Source organism: Physella acuta, unplaced genomic scaffold, assembly GCF_028476545.2.
Source record: "Physella acuta isolate Inbredline_101_S28 unplaced genomic scaffold, ASM2847654v3 ptg000335l, whole genome shotgun sequence".
NCBI lineage: Eukaryota > Metazoa > Mollusca > Gastropoda > Physidae > Physella > Physella acuta.
In genome coordinates this window covers 1,150,001-1,171,711 of record NW_026731854.1, presented here as the reverse complement: position 1 = coordinate 1,171,711, position 21,711 = coordinate 1,150,001, and the positions used below count along the sequence as shown (strand labels likewise).

The window sequence follows — 21,711 nt, the reverse complement described above, 5'->3', positions numbered from 1 at the left end:
TTAATCAGCATCTTTTCCTCCATCCCAATGTCATTTAGTGTTGCAAGCTTTCTTCTACCAGGACCGAGACAACCAGCCTCCTGTCTGTTGTTGAACAACATCGAAAGAATCTCCATCTTCCATTTTCAGCTTAGCTGGTGTGTCCTCATCATTTATAGGATTTCCATCTAATCTAAATCATAAAACTCCTGTTTGTATTCTAACTCTATTAAAATAAGCGCGCTTTAACTTTTGTAATGGTGTGTTATTCTTAATTTTTAAAATGGACTACACTACCATCTTGACCAGTAACTTTTAGATTAATGTGTTCACTTTCTTTATGGTCTTCCTTTTTCTGGCTTTGTTGTTCTTCCATTCTTTCTGTTCTACTCTCTCCGCTTAAACTCAATGTTCTTATATAAAGATGAAACAGACTTTGTGCCTCTGTACGTTTATGGAAGACATGGATAATATTAAAAGAACTTCATCGCCATAATGTAATACTTTTAAAGTTTTAAGTTTTGTACCAAAATCTAAATTGATGATTTAAAAACTCAATATTGATCATTTTCAAACTAAATTTTCATTTTACAACTTATAATTCTGTTTGAAGTAATGTGCAAAGAGCAAAGAATAAAATTAAACTAAATGTGCTACCCTTCGCAATAATTACAATGTTATTGAAAAAAGTGTACTAATTACTTCTCTTTGTACCAATAACTTCACTTGATTGATGACTTAAAAAACAACAACAATAAAGCAGAGAAAGCATTTACTTTTTACTTTCTCGTATACAGAGTACAGAGGAAGTATTTTAATCATGCATAAAAATCATATGAAATTTTACAGTTTTCACCGTTGATAAAATTAAATGTGTACATTAAATTTGTAGTTTTGTTTCAACTTTACAGCGATTTCCCGTTAACAGTTTTCAAAAGCCTGTTACCGATAGATAGATCACATTTCACATATAAGAAAAATATCTAATTCTCTATTTTCTTTCAAATTTTGAGTAATTTCATGTGATCGGAAGAGGTATTTTACGCTATTTATGATTTAAAAAAAACGCATTTTAATCTATAAAGCAATAATGGTCCGCAATATCATACACACATTGTTTGCTGTTCATTTTGTGCGCAATTCTTTTATCTACGAAATTCTATTCAATTTTCAAAGCTTAAGCTAATTATTTACAAACTGATTAAAAAGCTTGTCATTATCCCTAGTTGCCACTCCCCGAAGTGTTATATAGGAATATTCGAGAAAGTTTAGGGGAGATCACTCCCGCTTTATTTAAGTTGGTTTGAATTTGGAAAAATAAATTCTAATTAGCATGTTGTGATAGAGAGCAACGTGGTATGTAAATACGGTTATTTTAAATACTACCTTTTATTTATTTTTATACAATACATATACTTCTTAGTATATTCCGTTCCTAAATGTCCTTTATGTTTAGGTTTATGTTGCTATTTGCGTTATTGTTTGCGTTTATGTTTAAGTGTGTTTGAGTTGCGTGTTGGAAATCGTTTGTGTTGGCGTTTGCTTTGGTATTTGCGTTTGTCTTTTGGTTGTGGTTGGTTGTGGTTAGGGTTAAGCTTAGGTTTAGAGTTAGATTTAGGGTTATGTTTTATTTTCTCAAACGTCAATGTTTGCATACAGCTATTTAATTGAAAAGTAAAATATTTCCTGAACCAGGCAATACCGGGTATATATTGCTTAATAAACACTCGTCACGGTCCTTTAGAGATAGGTTTTTCACAGAATAAAATATAACACATCAACGACAAGCAAACAAATATCACATGATATATCCTGAGCCTATTTCATGGCCTGGCTACGTCATCGATAGGTAAAGTGCTATGTTTTTCTAACATTCGTAGATAATACAATATGATGTACACGAAAAAGTAGGCTACAAAAGACTTAAAAGTAACAACAAGTTAATTAAAAAGTCTAGTGACATTTAAGCGCAATTTCCTTATGTTATCTAAAAATAGCTCTTATCTAAAAATAGCTCTGTCGTAGCGTAAATCAAGAGCAGGGTTAGTAAAACCATTGGTTAGTTATTAAAACGTTTTTTATTTTAAAAAAAATTTCAGTATTTTACATGTTTTAATTACAATAGAGTTACATGACTAAAAACCATTGCGCGCCTAGCTACCGAACGTAATGTCGCAGCCATTGAACGTGATGGCGCAGCTATTGAACGTGATGACGCGTGTGGTGTGGTTGGATAAAAATACCTACTAATTTGGTCCAAATTTTAATCAATTCAAAATTTTTTTTGTGACCGAACGAAAGGATATTTTTGAAAACTTTCTTCGGCAATATTGTTTAAATTATGGCAGGAATCGATTGGTACATGTTTCAAGTCGCTAAGTGGTCTGGTTGCCGAGATATGGGCCAAAAACTGCATTTTTTCGAGGTTTTTTGGCTTTTCCGGGAAATCCATGAAAGAAACCCGGAATTTTTATGGCCTATGTTCATCCTCGTAACTTGCTTAACATAATTGCTTTTGGAACTAGTCCTCGATATTGCTTCGTTGAGGAGGAGATACGACTTAAAGCTGCGGACACACATACATCCATACATTCATTCATCCATCCATTCCCAGAAATGACGAGTTAATAAACGCAATTCTCCAGAATGGAAATTGCGCTAATAAAAAAATTATTACATTTTTTAGAACAATTACTCTTCTCGACATTTTAAGTATAGATGAGCCAGGAAAAAGAATCCTTTAGTAACTATAATTTAGTAAACTTAAACTTAATTGAATTCATAGGATGGATGAAGGTTCTGTGACCAAACTGGACATCACGTGATTCAGGTAGTAGGTCAATCTTTAACTTTTGTAAAACCTGGGGGCGAAAACAAATGTAGCAAGATCATTTGTATACTACTTACATTCGTATAGTTTTTGTTATCTGATGTTTATGTTTTAATACACGACCCAGTTTCCATTTGAAGAAACAACTTGTCTGTCACCAGCACTGACAATACAACCTAGTCTCCCACTGAGCCAAACCCAAAATTTATTACACACAAGAAAAGCCGCCAACATACTTATCATTTTTAAAATAAGGCTAATAATTTAGACCCTCTCCTCTCTGTCTACTCTTATCTAAAAATGTCGCTTTGTTCTGGCCTCCTCGCCTCCGCGTGGACGTCCTCAAAGAATAAAGCCTGTTGTATATTGTTACAGTTTTTTATCTTAAATATTTTATTCAGTTTTACAATTAATAGATAACCCTGAATGAAAATATCCCGCAGCTTCATACAAACCACTCATTGAAAAAGAGTCGACTAGTGCAGACTATTGTTGACGGTGGAAGTGGGGGACGTGTGGCTTAGTGCTAACACACTTAACCTGGCTTAAACAAACAAAAAATTAAATTATATTGTTAACTTGTGCGGTATAAGTACAGTGTTTTAATGTATTGTTTTAAAATATGCAGCCATTTGACAACATCTAGAAATGATATGTAACACATTTAGAAAATGCAATATAATTACTGTAGCATAACAAACAGAAAATGTATATTTCAAAAGACTCCGCTACAATGGCATGTCAAGTCTTCTTGGACGCTGGATATAAAATTTGTCGATGGATATTTTATAATACAAACCAGTTAGACTACTCTGGAAAGTTGCATTTCGCAGGCACGTTTTTAGCAGTCAATGGAAGCGTTCCTTGTGGTCCTTAAGTGCAAGACCTTGTCGGCCGCAAAAAAAAAAAAAAAAAAAAAATGGTTTCGATTTGGAGCGCTAATTTTAAAAACGAACTTGTTTTCTTGATGATGAATTTTGAGCGAAGCCGATATTGTAATTTTTTTTGTCCATAACTGATTTACGGTTTTGGGAACGTAAAATTGCTATTTTATGATACACATATTGCTGGTGCACATTAAAATTGTCGGCCGCCTTATTTTTTCAATTCGAAAATAGAATTTTAGAAAGTTTATCCAAAGGCTGACTACATACAACACCGTAATTTAAAGAAAACAAAACACAATATTTGCAAAATGCGTCATCCAGTACTTTAGAGAAAGTCACCCAGTTCCAGCCTGTTCCACCTTTGGTACCACGAATACTGTAACTTTAAATTTTTGACTTTACATTTTGCGTAAAAAACGAATGAAGGTGCTGAATTTATGGAAAGTTCTTGGTCTCTTGTAGTTTGAGAATCAATAGTACCATCTTTATCTATTTCAGTTTTACTTTATTATGTAAAGAAATCAGTTACTAAATTAGTCTTCAGTTTCCTTTTCAAATTCGCTATCACTGAAAAGAATTTCAAGTGATTTGAATTCGTAAAAACATACACGTAATAAAAGCACTAGGCGAAAGAAAATCAGTCTGCTTTCCCTTGGTCTACTGTGTTTTAGACAATTATTTATAAATTAATTAATTCCTGCGACACTTATAGTCGTACCTAAAATCCGCAGGCAAGTTTCTATACATTGTTGCTCTAGTTTCTATACATTGTTGCTCTAGTTTCTATAATTGTTGCTCTAGCTTCTATACATTGTTGATCTAGTTTCTATACATTGTTGATCTAGTTTCTATACATTGTTGATCTAGTTTCTATACATTGTTGATCTAGTTTCTATACATTGTTGCTGTAGTTTCTATACATTGTTGCTCTAGTTTCTATACATTGTTGCTCTAGTTTCTATACACTGATGCTCTAGTTTCTATACATTGTTGCTCTAGTTTCTATACACTGATGCTCTAGTTTCTATACATTGTTGCTCTAGTTTCTATACATTGTTGCTCTAGTTTCTATACATTGTTGATCTAGTTTCTATACATTGTTGCTCTAGTTTCTATACATTGTTGATCTAGTTTCTATACATTGTTGCTGTAGTTTCTATACATTGTTGCTCTAGTTTCTATACATTGTTGCTCTAGTTTCTATACATTGTTGATCTAGTTTCTATACATTGTTGCTCTGTTTCTATACATTGTTGATCTAGTTTCTATACATTTTTGATCTAGTTTCTATACATTGTTGCTTTAGTTTCTATACATTGTTGATCTAGTTTCTATACATTGTTGATCTAGTTTCTATACATTGTTGCTCTAGTTACTATACACTGATGCTCTAGTTTCTATACATTGTTGCTCTAGTTTCTATACATTGTTGATCTAGTTTCTATACATTGTTGCTCTAGTTTCTATACATTGTTGCTCTAGTTTCTATACATTGTTGCTCTAGTTTCTATACATTGATGCTATAAAGGCTGCGTTTAGTTAGTGTTTGGTGTTTAAGCACTAAATGATAGCAACATCAGTCTACCGTAGACTAAAGCTGTCACTGAATGTAAAACTATTTTGTCCTTTTTGGGATTCATGGCGGGTAAAACATACCCACCAACCCACCCACACCCTCCTCCTCTGCATTAGCCCCTTCTTTTGACTAATATTAAAGAGTAAAGACTGCATTCAAACTCTCGAATAAGGAGATTTGTACTATAAATCCTTTTGAAAATAATACTATGACTAAAATATAATAGAAAAACAAATAAATCTATGATTCAGGCTATGGCTGAAAGAAAATATAGCTTTATATTGCAATAAAGTTTGGAAACACAGAGTTTTGTATGACTCAATTATTTGGACATCATGTTTGACTTTGTTGTGACTTATTTTTAGAAGTAATATGTTGAAAAGTGACGGGAAACTAAAACATATTTAGGATCTGAAAGAATTTTGTATTAGCACACCCAACAATTCATTTTGTAACCGAAAAAACAGATAAAAACAGAACATTTACAAAGATGCCAAACCATACAATGTTGCCGTTATTAATAGAAAAAAGTAACTTAAGTAAAATCTCATTAATAAACACATCTAGGACTGCATCAAACAGGACGGGCATACACTTAGACATATGGGACCGTCAAAAAGATCTAGATACCTTTAGGACTGCATCAAACAGGACGGGCATACACTTAGACATATGGGACCGTCAAAAAGATCTAGATACCTTTAGGACTGCATCAAACAGGACGGGCATACACTTAGACATATGGAACCGTCAAAAAGATCTAGATACCTTTACTGCGGCCAGGTAGATTTCCTGTAGAGCAAACCGTTGACCTGGACAGTTCCTTGGTCCGTAGCTAAAGGGCAGCAGAACCATGTTGACGATGTTCTCTTGTTTACGTCTGTCTGGCGTCCTCAGCCATCTTTCAGGCAGGAACTGACCGGGGTTCTCGAAATGTTCCATACAGGCGATTGGGTTTTGAAGGACAATAGGGACCTGTGTAGATCAATGGGGACTGTGTAGGACAATAGGGACATGTGTAGATCAATGGGGACTGTGTAGGACAATAGGGACCTACCTGTGTAGATCAATGGGGGACTGTGTAGGACAATAGGGACCTGTGTAGATCAATGGGGGACTGTGTAGGACAATAGGGACCTGTGTAGATCAATGGGGACTGTGTAGGACAATAGGGACCTGTGTAGATCAATGGGGGACTATGTAGGACAATAGGGACATGTGTAGATCAATGGGGACTGTGTAGGACAATAGGGACCTACCTGTGTAGATCAATGGGGGACTGTGTAGGACAATAGGGACCTGTGTAGATCAATGGGGACTGTGTAGGACAATAGGGACCTACCTGTGTAGATCAATGGGGGACTGTGTAGGACAATAGGGACCTGTGTAGATCAATGGGGGACTGTGTAGGACAATAGGGACATGTGTAGATCAATGGGGGACTATGTAGGACAATAGGGACCTGTGTAGATCAATGGGGGACTGTGTAGGACAATAGGGACCTGTGTAGATCAATGGGGGACTATGTAGGACAATAGGGACATGTGTAGATCAATGGGGGACTATGTAGGACAATAGGGACCTGTGTAGATCAATGGGGGACTGTGAAATGTTGAAATATGTTTTATTTTATGCTATAGAGTAATGAGGTTTTAAGGACAACACATTGTTGATAGTTTTCGACAGAAGAACAAATAATAAATAATTAAGTTGCAAACTTGATAAAAAATTATTTGTGCTGATTTTTTGTCAACATTCTGCCACTTAATTTAAGGTATAATATTGTTTTTAAATTTAGACTTATTTTATTTTTTATTTTAATTTGCATGTATCGCTAATTCGCACAAATTTGTAGTCCGGATCATTTTACAATTTTCACTGACACAATGTCATGTTTTTTTGAATATCCATGCACAAACTATAGAATATCATAATCTAAACATTTGGTCATGCAAAGAGATGTAGACTCACTTGTAAAATTCCTAAAAACTATAGTTTTTGTTACTTAGGCACAGAGCATAAATGAAATTCTTTTAATAAGTTTAGTGTAAAAAAATAATGGCTGCGTGAAACGTTTTTAGAAATCAGGCTTGAAATAAACAATACGTAGATGAAGAACAGCAAAGAAAACAATAGATGTATATAACAAGTTACGCTCAGATAACTACTGTGACATGTTACAACAATCGTCTTTACCCCTGCCGGAACTGTGTAACCACTTAGAACAACATCCGTCGGTAAATACCTGAAGGTACCACTTGCAGTTGGGTAGTTGATTCTAAATAAAACATTAAACATATTATAAGTATTCCATTGTTTGATTGCATACAATGTACTTTAGACAATAATTTATTAAACTGCTTTGGAGTTAAAAGTGTAATAGAGAAATAATATGTACCTCATTTAAAATTGCTGATACTATTTTAAACTCCCTATTTCAGTGTCTGTTTTAATTGGGTAACTGTAATTTTAAAACTCTTTTATTTTTCATAAAGGAATGCCAAGAACTTGCCTAAAACATTCTTTGACACAGGCCTTTAGGTAAGGCATCGCTGTCAGATTTTTAGCCGTCAGTGGCCTGTCTTTTCCCACAATGTCCAGGGCCTCAGCTCTAAGGAGCTCTTGTTTGTCTGGGTTCATGGCCAGGATGTGGAAGAAAGACTGCAAGTTCCGGGCCGTCTTTTGGTCAATGAGAATATAGAAGAATAGATGTGCATGCAAAGATGTAATAATCTACAAACACAGTATGAGGTAAAATGGTCTGTAAAGTTGTTGGTCTCTTTTCTAGTTAATTTGTCTTGTCATGAACATGTAATTCAATGGACACAAAATGTAACACATGTGTAATCTAATAAGTCTGTAATTGAATCTTTTGTAATGTAATAGATGTGGAATCTAGTGGACCCTTTATCTAATCGACCTGTAGTTGAATGGCTTGCTATGTAATGGGCTTGGAAATTAATGGATCTGTAATTAATTGCCCTGTAATTGATTTGATTATTATGTATAGAGCGTGTAATCTAACGGAGCTGTAATCTAATGGTTCTGTAAGACTTTTTTAAATATCGACATTTACCGAATCAGTGCCACCGCTGTACAGCGAAGTTGCCAAAAATGAAATATCTTCAGTCGTCAAACTCTTCTCCGCCATCAGCGAAAAGAGAAGGTTCGGATCGTCTGGGTGTAAGCTACCGTCTGCTAGTTTGCTCTGAATGGATTCTTTGGCTTTGCTCGTGTGTTTATCTGCGTGCCTAAAGCAAATTAAAATTATCTAGGTACACGTCAAGTAATCTGTTACCATTTAAATTACCTGTTAATTTATCTGTAAAGACACCTGACCTGTGAATTTACCTGCCAAATTACCTGTCGATTTACCTTCCAAGATACCAGTCAAAGCACCAGTCAAGTCACATAACAAACTGGTTAATAATGAAGATATAACTTACTTTATGATAACATTCATCGCCTTCTCGTAGCGCCTGTAGGTCTTGTCCCTGAACAACTTGTATAAGACGGACTTCCCAGAGAAGGTGTCGTTGATGATCCTGAATTGTTCTTTGCTGGCGTGTAAAAACTCATCCGACTCTCCCCCGTCACTTTTGTTAAAAAATCCAAGTCGGGTGTTGAATGTCACAACACCGATACCTTGAATTATGGTCGAATTAGGCTGTTACATGTTATTTAATTATAGTATTACATTAAACAAAACATGACACATTTATATATGTGATTTGTGTGCACGATTACAATACTTCCTCTATACTCTGTAGACGAAAAAGTAAAAAGATACATTTAAATACAAATACATATACTTACAAGCCATTTATATATATATATATATATATATATATATATATATATATATATATATATATATATATATATATATATATATATATAATTCTTTCGGTGGGGGAGGGGGGAGGGTGACACCATTAGGTGCCGCACCGGGTGACACCCGACCTAGCAACGCCACTGGCAAAATGTAAATCTAGTGAAGAGTTAGAGTGGCTACATGCTTGTCATTACAAGTTCGTAATGAACGTTTGCCGTCTGTGGATTTGTGCTAAATCTTGTAACTCAATTTTAACCCCCATCTAATGCAGCGAATTCGTTCAATTGTATCAGCTACTTTCTTATTTCGTGACAATGCATGAATTTCAGTTTTTAATGAAACATTAAATTTGAGTGAAATGACTTCTAAGTTTAGCAACAAATTGCAATATGTTACTCGATCAGCCTGTTTATAACCGTGAACTGTTTGTCATGGTTGGCTGACTTCTCTAGCGCTTCGACCAAGACCCAATTAGTGTCAGGTTAATGTAGTTTAGAGATCGCAAACTGCTGGTTGGGTTTTAATGCAGTTAATTTTTTTGTCGCTGCCTATAAAGTGTCAACATCATTTTGAACGAATTACTAAAAAGTGGAACAAAAAATAGATATAAAAAAACCTTTAAAAGCGACAAGCGTTTAAATGCACTGAAAATAAGTTGCCTTCTCTAATAAAAGCAAGTTTGTTTTATTTTCTTATTTTTTGTGCAATTTAATATTATTTAAAAAACATTTTTGACTCTCTTTGTAAGGGAAACAACTCAATTATTATTGTTTAGATAATAAATATCAATTTAAAAAGCAAATTTTACTCATGAAGAGGGTTTGTGACTGTTTATGTGAGGATGTTAGAGGATTGGGAAAGGGGGGGGGGGTAGCGGGAGCAAAATGTATCATGTTATTATTGAAGCACCGATATAAAATTTAAAACATGCACAAAACGTCTACACGATATATCAATTAATTTATTAAAAATGAAAGTAAACCAGAAGCAAGATCAATAAACACAGACATAGGCCTACCATTCAAATTAATCAAAGAATAAGTAAAAAAAACATAGCATCTTGTACTCACTTTCAGAAGCGTAGCGGAAGAAATAATCCGCCATTTCTTCTGCGTCAAGTTCTTTCGTTGATAAAATATGAACAAATTCATCAGCTACAACATTTTGTGCTTCTATGTAGTGGTGGGCGGAGTCAGCCTTCATTAGTCTTTTGTTCATTGGTGTACGTAGCTTCTGCCATGCCTCGCCTTGTCTAGTCAAGAATTAAATTCGTTTCCATATACATATATACATATATAAATATATATATATATATATATTTATAAATAATTATACATGTATGTATGTATATATAAATATAGTTTATTTAGTACTCATCGTCCTTTTGTGACTAACACACATCGATTTTAATATACATTTGTCTCAGATCATGAAGAACGTGTACAAAAGATTGAAAATATTTGAAAATAATCTGAAAATTAAATTTTTTTTTTTGTTATCTACAACAAACTGATTACTTACACACAGAGTTTCTTCCAGGCATCTCTTCAAACGGGGGGGGGGGGGGGCAAAGCCCCTCCCCCCCCACCCTCGAACTTTTTTTTACCGCCCCCCCCCCCCCCCGAACGAAATGAAATTTATATAATTTATATATAAAATATATACTTTTAACAGTGTCCGCCCCCCCCCCGAAGAAAGTCTACCGCCCCCCCCCCCCCCCCCCGAAAATTTCAAGGCCCCTCCCCCCCCCCCCCCCCCCCCGGAGAAAAAAAAACCTGGAAGAAAAACTGCTTACACACTAGCAAGATTCGCTTTTAAATTATTTCTCTTGATGTACACTATACCACAAGCTAATTACTTACACACTAGCAAGATTCTCTTTTAAATTATTTCTCTTGATGTACACTATACCACAAGCTAATTACTTACACACTAGCAAGATTCTCTTTTAAATTATTTCTCTTGATGTACACTATACCACAAGCTAATTACTTACACACTAGCAAGATTCTCTTTTAAATTATTTCTCTTGATGTACACTATATCACAATCTAATTACTTACACACTAGCAAGATTCTCTTTTAAATTATTTCTCTTGATGTACACTATACCACAAGCTAATTACTTACACACTAGCAAGATTCTCTTTTAAATTATTTCTCTTGATGTACACAACGTCGATATCGACAGGGGGTCTCACCGGCCACCTCCCCTCGTTCCTGAACACGGTCTCAAAGTCTTTCGGGTCAGAGGTCATGACTGTCATTTCACCCAGCCTAACCTTTAGGATGGTGCCGTATCTTTTATGTAGCGAGTCAAACAACCCACGTATCGTCTCGGCATTGTACTCGGCTATTGAATACATTACAAGTCATGTGACATATTATGTTTTGGAGAAATTAAGTAATTGCTGTTATTTCTTTACATATATTGTTAAATAACTTGTTATTTTCACATTAGCAGTAGCAAGCAGCCATTCCTTGAATATTACTTGTGTTAGTGTTGTAGGCCTATTATACCAGGGGTCGGAAACCTTTTGAGACAGAAGAGCCATACGTTACAATCTTCAAAATTTCCCAGTTTTTAAAGAGCCACAAACATTTTTTTTTCAATATTTTCTTATTTTATTAGGGTTAGGTAAATAAATTTGATTTGTTATTTAAAAATAAATATCTTTAAATATGAAATAATATTTGTTCTCATAAAAACATACACTTATTTCGCCAAAATAATGACATTAGTAATTAAAAAACAAAAATATAGGGCTATCCCAATTCACTTGAGAAGCAGTTGACTTTTTTTTCTATACGGTCATCACCGGCTCAGGGTGTGTCTCCAATTAGCCAGGCTGGCCTCAACACGGCTAACTCAATCTAACTGGCTTGAATATCGGTTTGATTACCGTGTATCTGTCGCGTCTGTCCTTTGGTTCTCACAAGGCTTATCTTCCACCCCACTGAACACAAGGTAATCTCGTACCCCACCGTCCAGTACCCGGCTAAACAGTAGGGAGCTAATAACTAAAACTACGTCACTCAGGTCAAACTAATGACTACTGACAGATAGAGACATACATTCTGAATAAAATAACATTCCCCATTTAACGATATTCGAAAAAATCTGCACTTGGGCAATGGGCAGTGGCAAGCATGGAACTGTTGCCACGGGGCTGGCCACAGCACGGATGTGGAGCTGCACAAGCGGCTGTCCGTATACTTTCTACTGCACCTATTCTCTCTCTTCTCTAAAGAATGTTTTTATCCTGTTTAAACTTGTGTTTCTTTACAGTATAATTTTGTTATGAGTTTTGAAAATGAAATAATATAACTATTAATATTTGTGCACAGACAGTAGCGTAGCGAGGGGGGGGGGGGGGGGCGGGGGGGGGGGGACATATGTCCCCGGGCGCCGACCTTAGGGGGCGCCAAAATGGGTTGGAAAAATAAATTGAAAGGTTTAGGGGGGTGCAAATCGAAAGTTTGAGGGGGGGGGTGCAAATCGAAAGTTTGAGGGGGGGTGTGCAAATCGAAAGTTTGAGGGGGGGGGTGCAAATCGAAATCTCGAGGTGGGGTGCAAATCGAAAAGTTTGTCCCCGGGCGCCGGGAAGGGTCGCTACGCCTCTGTGCACAGAGCTGGAGAGTCGCATCTTGACATCCAAAGAGCCGCATGCGGCTCGCGAGCCGTAGGTTGGCGACCCCTGGCCTACACCGTTTGACATAATTGTGGCAGTAATTTATTAAATGAGTGACAACTATAGACGTTATTAAAGAAATGAATGAGTGTATCATTATGTAAAGGAAGATACTAGACCTGACTATATGATGGTTTAAAACGAAGCAAAGGCTACCATTGATTACATTAAAGAGAAGCAATGAATTATCACTAGATAATTTGAAGAATTCACAACAATTTAATTCTAAAGAAACAAAAGACTAGGCCTACCCTTAAATGGCTAACTTAGATTACACAACCATCTGGTTCAACATGTTTTTTGACACTAAATCGCTATTCACCAAAGTAAACAACCACGACTACGAACTACATGGTTAAAGTAAAAACTACCTACTAATTATTAAACCATAAACTAGCAAGTCAATGGTTAAACCAAGTGAAGTCGAAGTCAGTGATGTCTATGAAGTCAGTCAAGTCAGTCGTCAAAGTGAAGTCAGTCGTTACATTGAAGTCAGTCAAGATACTGAAGTCAAAGTGAAGTCAGTCAAGATACTGAAGTCAAAGTGAAGTCAGTCGTTAAATTGAAGTCAGTCAAGTTACCGAAGCAGTGGTTTCTACAACACCAACCTCATAGCTACTATTTAACCAACAAACTACCCAGTCAATGGTTCAACCGAGGGCTACCTACTCAATATTTAACCAACAAACTAACAAGCCAATGATTCAACCTATGGCTACCTACTAAATATTTAAACACAAACTAGCAAGTCAATGGTTCAACCAATGGCTACCTACTAAATATTTAACCAACAAACTACCAAGCCAATGATTCAACCAATGGCTACCTACTAAATATTTAAACACAAACTAGCAAGTTAATGGTTCAACCACTGGCTACCTACTAAATATTTAAACACAAACTAGCAAGTTAATGGTTCAATCAATGGCTATCAACTAAATATTTAACCAACAAACTACCAAGCCAATGATTCAACCAATGGCTACCTACTAAATATTTAAACACAAACTAGCAAGTTAATGGTTCAACCAATGGCTACCTACTAAATATTTAAACACAAACTAGCAAGCCAATGATTCAACCAATGGCTACCTACTAAATATTTAAACACAAACTAGCAAGTTAATGGTTCAACCAATGGCTACCTACTAAATATTTAACTAACAAACTAGCAAGTTAATGATTCAACGAAATGTTATCTACTTAATTTATTAACCACAAACTAGCAAGCCAATGATTCAACCGGGGGCTACCTACTAAATATTTAACCAACAAACTACCCAGTCAATGGTTCAACCAATGGCTACCTACTAAATATTTAAACACAAACTAGCAAGTTAATGGTTCAACCAATGGCTACCTACTAAATATTTAACCAACACACTAGCAAGTTAATGATTCAACCAATGGCTACCTACTAAATATTTAACCAACAAACTAACAAGCCAATGGTTCAACCAATGGCTACCTACTAAATACTTAACCAACAAACTACGCAGTCAATGGTTCAACCAATGGCTACCTACTAAATATTTAAACACAAACTAGCAAGTTAATGGTTCAACCAATGGCTACCTACTAAATATTTAACCAACAAACTAACAAGCCAATGGTTCAACCAATGGCTACCTAATAAATATTTAACCAACAAACTTACAAGCAAATGGTTCAACCAATGGCTACCTACTAAATATTTAACCAACAAACTAACAAGCCAATGGTTCAACCAATGGCTACCTACTAAATACTTAACCAACAAACTACGCAGTCAATGGTTCAACCAATGGCTACCTACTAAATATTACAACACAAACTAGCAAGTTAATGGTTCAACCAATGGCTACCTACTAAATATTTAAACACAAACTAGCAAGTTAATGGTTCAACCAATGGCTACCTACTAAATATTAAACCAACAAACTACCAAGCCAATGATTCAACCAATGGCTACCTACTAAATATTTAAACACAAACTAGCAAGTTAATGGTTCAACCAGTGGCTACCTACTAAATATTTAAACACAAACTAGCAAGCCAATGATTCAACCAATGGCTACCTACTAAATATTTAAACACAAACTAGCAAGTTAATGGTTCAACCAATGGCTACCTACTAAATATTTAAACACAAACTAGCAAGCCAATGATTCAATGAATGGCTACCTACTAAATATTTAAACACAAACTAGCAAGTTAATGGTTCAACCAATGGCTACCTACTAAATATTTAACTAACAAACTAGCAAGTTAATGATTCAACGAAATGTTATCTACTTAATTTATTAACCACAAACTAGCAAGCCAATGATTCAACCGAGGGCTACCTACTAAATATTTAACCAACAAACTACCCAGTCAATTGTTCAACCAATGGCTACCTACTAAATATTTAAACACAAACTAGCAAGTTAATGGTTCAACCAATGGCTACCTACTAAATATTTAAACACAAACTAGCAAGTTAATGGTTCAACCAATGGCTACCTACTAAATATTTAACCACCAAACTAACAAGCCAATGGTTCAACCAATGGCTACCTACTAAATATTTAACCAACAAACTAACAAGCAAATGGTTCAACCAATGGCTACCTACTAAATATTTAACCAACAAACTAACAAGCCAATGATTCAACCAATGGCTACCTACTAAATACTTAACCAACAAACTACGCAGTCAATGGTTCAACCAATGGCTACCTACTAAATATTTAAACACAAACAAGCAAGTTAATGGTTCAACCAATGGCTACCTACTAAATATTTAAACACAAACTAGCAAGTTAAAAGTTCAACCAATGGCTACATACTTAATATTTAACCAACAAACTACCAAGCCAATGATTCAACCAATGGCTAACTACTAAATATTTAAACACAAACTAGCAAGTTAATGGTTCAACCAATGGCTACCTACTAAATATTTAAACACAAACTAGCAAGCCAATGATTCAACCAATGGCTACCTACTAAATATTTAAACACAAACTAGCAAGTTAATGGCTCAACCAATGGCTACCTACTAAATATTTAAACACAAACTAGCAAGTTAATGGTTCAACCAATGGCTACCTACTAAATATTTAACTAACAAACTAGCAAGTTAATGATTCAACGAAATGTTATCTACTTAATTTATTAACCACAAACTAGCAAGCCAATGATTCAACCGAGGGCTACCTACTAATTATTTAACCAACAAACTACCCAGTCAATGGTTCAACAAATGGCTACCTGCTAAATATTTAACCAACACACTAGCAAGTTAATGATTCAACCAATGGCTACCTACTAAATATTTAACCAACAAACTTACAAGCCAATGGTTCAACCAATGGCTACCTACTAAATACTTAACCAACAAACTACGCAGTCAATGGTTCAACCAATGGCTACCTACTAAATATTTAAACACAAACTATCAAGTTAATGGTTCAACCAATGGCTACCTACTAAATATTTAACCAACAAACTAACAAGCAAATGGTTCAACCAATGGCTACCTTCTAAATATTTAACCAACAAACTAACAAGCCAATGGTTCAACCAATGGCTACCTACTAAATACTTAAACAACAAACTACGCAGTCAATTGTTCAACCAATGGCTACCTACTAAATATTTAAACACAAACTAGCAAGTTAATGGTTCAACCAATGGCTACCTACTAAATATTTAACCAACAAACTAGCAAGCCAATGATTCAACCAATGGCTACCTACTAAATATTTAACCAACAAACTAGCAAGTCAATGATTCAACAAATGGCTACCTACTAAATATTAAACCAACAAACTAGCAAGTTAATGGTTCAACCAATGGCTACCTACTAAATATTTAACCAACAAACTAGCAAGTTAATGGTTCAACCAATGGCTACCTACTAAATATTTAAACACAAACTAGCAAGTTAATGGTTCAACCAATGGCTACCTACTAAATATTTAACAACAAACTAGCAAGTTAATGGTTCAACCAATGGCTACCTACTAAAGGGTTTAAAATGAAGCATTGTTCCAATCACAGGCCACCTGTAGAGTCCGCCTGGACCTGGTATATCTTTGAACGGCTTGACGGGCGCCGTCTGGTCACGTGAGACATTGACGGCCATTGATGCGTATCTTGAGTGCTGGACTGCTAGAAATCTTGGCCAATTCTTTACTTGGGTAGATAGTAGGGCGGGCATTGCTAAACTAGAAAACTAATTTCTTAAAATACTTTCAACGTTGTTTATTGTTTAATTGTTTGCTTTGAACTTCTACATGGTTTAAGTTTTCAGATGGAACCATAACTATTGTAAAATCTTTGATAATTTTTTTTAAATAAAATCATTAAAATTGCGATCGCGGACTAAGTTTTTAGATAACAGTAACAACATACACAAGTTAATTACTGTTATTATTTAGGGGTTTGCTTGTTAATCGTATTGGTGATAGTTATGATTTGTAGCTTGCATTTAATTGATATGGGTAGCAGTAGTTAATTAGAAGGGCTGTGCATTGGGCATCAAATAGAAAATACACTTCATTTTCTGTATAATATTTATTTCATGTGTTCTGTTTAGCAAATGTTAGAAATAGAGTGTGTGTGTGAGAGAGAGAGAGAGGGGGGAGAGGGAGAGAGAGAGAGAGAAAGAGAGAGAGAGAGGGAGAGAGAGAGAGAGAGAGAAAGAAAGAGAGAGAGAGAGAGAGAAGAAAGTGAAAAGGAAAGAGAAAATACCGTAGATATAAACGAGAGAACAACATACCTTTGATTAATTGATTAAAAAAATAAGTTTAGACAACCACAAATATCACTGATAAATTGACTACAAATAAGTTTAGACAAAGACAAAATGTCATTGATAAGTTGACCAACAAATAAATCTAGACAGATCCAAAATATCACAGATAAATTGACTCACAAATGAAAACGTACCTATAGTGCAAGTGTAGACCTCGGCCAAGCTTGTTTAGAAAATTCCATTTAACTCGTGCCTGTTTCAACTGCTTTTATAGCCGTGTGCGTCATGACGTCACCTCGCCAGTGTTAAAGTAGGCTTTTCTGGGTCATTAACTGTAACTTTGTGAAAAATACAGGTCAGTGGAGCACAACTGTGCACGGCTCGTTTGAAAACAAAAGTAGAGTGATGTGGTTTATAAATGATCTCTCAGTAAGGGGAAGGGATTATTTTTTTTTGGGGGGGTGATTATGGAGGGAGGGCTCAGTGACGAAGTCACACTTATGTTTTTAATCAATATTTTAAAAGAAATTCAATTACTTCTATTTTCTTAATTAGGTTTTTTTTGTTTGTAAAGTGTAGCAAACTATTATAAATGTACCTAAATGTGACGACCGTTATACTTATGAAGTGTAGCGTGCTTGCTGACAATTTACTGAATACCAACACGTACTTGCAGAGAATTGATTGAAATCCAGCTAGACCACAATACTTGAAGTTTGTAAAGACCTTGCCTGTGACCCGCGACACACCGAACTTTGATGTAGTGGCGTAGCTACCGTAAAGCTAGCGTAAGCAAGGCATAGGGGTCCAAGGCAAAGAGGGGCCCTTTTCCCCTCTTTAAATTTTTAAAACTTTTACATTGGAATTTTAATATTTGTATTATAAAAATAATTTTTGAAAGAAAACGGAAGTCCAGTTTCTTTTCTACTGTAGAAATAATAAAAATTAAAAAAAAAGGCCCCTTTCTTACTGGGGAGGGAAGGAGGGGGGGTTGTACAAGGCCAATCGGTATTAATAACACTATAGGCATTGTTGCATTGTCGGACTTCAAGGAACATATTAATCACTTTGCAAATTTATAAGAAAGGGAAAAGAATCTAAATAAATCATGAGTAACTTTTTAAAATGTGTATTTGGTTCCTGGCGTCACAAGGTTCGATATCACCCGGTGCGTTTAGTGAGTGTCGCCCCCACCTTGTCTAACAATTTTGCATTTCCGGTGGAGTGATACCCCCTCTCCTTAATATTTTATTATTTTAACTAATAAAACATCGTTTTGACAGTAAATTTTACAAGTTTTCGTCATGGTGTCACACCTAAATTATGAGGCCCCCGCCTCGTGAAGCTATTGTGTTGGGTTATTTAAAGGTTACAAGCTTACAGTTAATTTGGTAGGTTTTTTTCATAAAAGTGATATAAAATCAAAGGTATTTTACGCTAAGGGGTACCTCATAATAATACCGTATATATACACAACCATGGACGTATAAAATACACAATTCACAGATTAACGTAGGGGCCCAATTATATTTTTTGCATAAGGGCCCAAAAATCCTGGCTACGCCACTGCTTTGATTATTCAGATAGTTCGACCCTACTTTTATATAATAACTGAACAAAAGTCAAAATTAATCCATAATTTAGTTATACAATTAAAGGACACATGGTTTGAACCTACATGTGATTTAATAACCAACACGACGAAATAATGATCTATTTTAACTTTCTAGTATACCAAGTATATAGAAAGTATTGTAAATGTGCAAAAAATCAAAACGAGATAATACAAATTTTTCGAAGTTTTATACCTACCTGCGTTAGAAAAACAGTTTTGAAATTTCGTCAGAATTTCTGTGTGTCTGGGCTACAGGACATTACCCCCCACTCCCCCCGGACATTCCCCCCTCCCCCGGACATTGCCCCCCCCCCCCCCGGACATTTACCCCCGTATTTACCACCAGAGCAATTACCCCCTTGTCAATTACCCGCATAGGAAGTTACCCCACCACATCCAACAAGATAGATTTCTGATTCTAACTCAAACTCTATATCCTAAGCTTAAGAACAAGAAGAAAAACCTAAGAATTCACCTCACACTAAAATGAACTCAAACTCAAACCCAACTCTAGACACTGATTTAGGCTAAAAACCTAACCCTAACCCTAACCCTAACCCTAACCCTAACCCTAACTCTAACCCTAGCCCTAACCCTAACCCTAGCCCTAGCCCTAGGCCTAGGTCTAGGCCTAGCCCTAACCCTAACCCTAACTGTCTCATTGTTTCATCAGATTTACACGAAATTAAATTTAATTTTGCTGTACGTTTAACGTGTTCTGAATTATGATAATCTGATTACTAATTGTCGCATACCATAAGTGCGATTTTCAATTATGATGGTATTTTATAATACTTTTAACAATTTTGTTTTTGTTTAAATAATAAAGCGTAACGTTTACTTATGGTTAAATTTAGGGTTAGATTTTTGAGTTGATTTAGGATATGTGAAGAGATAAGTTTAGGAATAGTTTTTAGATTAGGGATAAAGTAAGATATAGGATATATAGTGTAAAGGGATAGTGAGGTGGTTAGATGGTATACTCTGTGTTACCCATAGAATACCACTTCAGTACTTCGGTGTTGTGTTTAACGAATGTCCGCGGTCGCTGGTCAGTCAAATGGTGTGACGAAGCAACCATAATGCTCCGTTTAAAATGTCTATTTGATTTTTTTTAAAATGTTTTTTTATTTATTTGTATATTCCTATTATAACTGTGTTACAATTTTTTTTTTACTTTTTGATTGCATCACAATAATATCTAATCTTTAATCTAAGTAGATTTTTAATTAAAGATTTCAAATATTTTAACAATGACTGAACAAACTTTTGTATTCTTGTCATTACGTTTGGCTTTAGATTTAACCAAGGGAATAAATCCTTAGCTATCAACTTCAGTTGTTTATTTGATTGTGTAAACTCCCTTTATTCGACAGGCGGAGTAAGCGATTTAGCTGCTTTTTACAGTACTGAGTTATACTCATTTCTTTCCCTTACTCGACGTCTGGTTCAAGGGCACGTAACGTTTGCAGCAAAGTTATTGTAATAAAACGTCGTTTCCCTCCCTTATTAACTTTGCCATTTACCATCGTTTAAAAAAAAAAAAACTCTATTCATTAAAAAACCACATGAGTTACAGTTTAAAGCTACTGAGACCAAACGATGGACACAAGTAAATGGGACATTCAGAGAACTGGAGTAAATTAGAACTTATTAAATTGTTTCAATCATTGAATGAAGAGCTGACACGTAAAGTTAAATTAAATCTGTGCCCAATGCTTCAGTTTTAATTTCGTCTGTTAAAAAGCTCTTGACATTTTTTGTAATTTGTAAATAATGTACAACATCGTAACAAAATATAAATTTCAAAAATTTATAATGAAATGTAACAAATTCAGAAAACGTAATCTCAGAGCGGAAAAAGAGCGTTCGCTGATGCAGAGGCGTAGCTAGGGTGGAAGTGGGGCGGGAAGGGCGGCCGCCCTTTGGCGCCTACCCTAGGGAAGGTCACCAAAATTGGTAGTTAGACTGTCGGAGCGGGTGGGTGGATAGCGACACTCTTTGCCAAAATTTCAAGAGAGAAGAAAATTAGTATATTTTACTGAATAGATCATTTTTGCTTTTTTATATCACTTTGTTCAACCTAACTGATAATTTAAAATTAAAATATTGAAATTGTTCTAAAGACAAGATCAAAAGTAGACCTAATAAGCTTGCACCTTCTACAAAGTACACTCCAGAGGCGTAGCGCGACCCTTCCCATCGCCCGGGGACAAACTTTCATTTGGCGCCCCACTCGGGAACAACCTTTTAATTTTCAATTTGCACCCCTCCTTAAACTTTCAATTTGCACCCCTCCTTAAACTTTCAATTTGCACCCCTCCCTAAACTTTCAATTTGCACCCCCCCCCCTTATCAAACTTTCAATTTGCACCTTCCCTCAAACTTTCAATTTGCACCCCTCCCCTCGAACTTTCAATTTGCACCCCCCCCCTAAAACTGTTTTTCCAACCCATTTTGAGCCCCCTAAGTTCGGCGTCCGGGGACATATGTACCCCCCTCCCACCCCCACCCCCACCCTCGCTACGCCTCTGGTACACTCTGGTCCTACAGGACTTATTTGGTCTTTTTCTC

The 21,711-nt window shown here is 35.6% G+C and overlaps 1 protein-coding gene across 3 annotated transcripts; it reads right to left on the bottom strand.

Moving 5' to 3' along the window:
- Positions 1-741: 741 nt before the first annotated feature.
- Positions 742-17,784, bottom strand: LOC131940936 (putative cytochrome P450 12d1 proximal, mitochondrial). 3 transcript variants are annotated; one of them, XM_059299859.1, is made up of 10 exons: positions 17,717-17,784; positions 16,790-16,992; positions 11,238-11,460; positions 10,178-10,359; positions 8,719-8,917; positions 8,349-8,523; positions 7,785-7,951; positions 7,469-7,550; positions 6,041-6,247; positions 742-2,840 (listed from the first exon to the last, which is right to left on the bottom strand). In XM_059299859.1, the coding sequence occupies exons 2-10, from the start codon at positions 16,983-16,985 to the stop codon at positions 2,727-2,729; spliced, it is 1,545 nt and encodes a 514-aa protein (XP_059155842.1). In that variant the 5' UTR covers positions 16,986-16,992; positions 17,717-17,784; the 3' UTR covers positions 742-2,726. The 3 variants fall into 3 exon arrangements, with proteins under 3 accessions (XP_059155842.1, XP_059155844.1, XP_059155843.1); XM_059299860.1 differs by lacking the exon at positions 742-2,840 and adding an exon at positions 3,238-3,353; XM_059299861.1 differs by lacking the exon at positions 16,790-16,992 and having other exon boundaries at positions 17,717-17,779.
- Positions 17,785-21,711: the final 3,927 nt, after the last annotated feature.

Bases quoted from the DNA above. Each gene is read 5' to 3' on its own strand.
- LOC131940936 (XM_059299859.1), bottom strand. From the start codon at position 16,985: ATGCCCGCCCTACTATCTACCCAAGTAAAGAATTGGCCAAGATTTCTA. The intron at 10,360-11,237 runs GTAAGTAATTAG...ATTCTTGACTAG, and splicing joins AAAGAGAATCTTGCTAGTGT to ACAAGGCGAGGCATGGCAGA. The intron at 7,952-8,348 runs GTAAATGTCGAT...ATTGACCAAAAG, and splicing joins ACAGCGGTGGCACTGATTCG to ACGGCCCGGAACTTGCAGTC.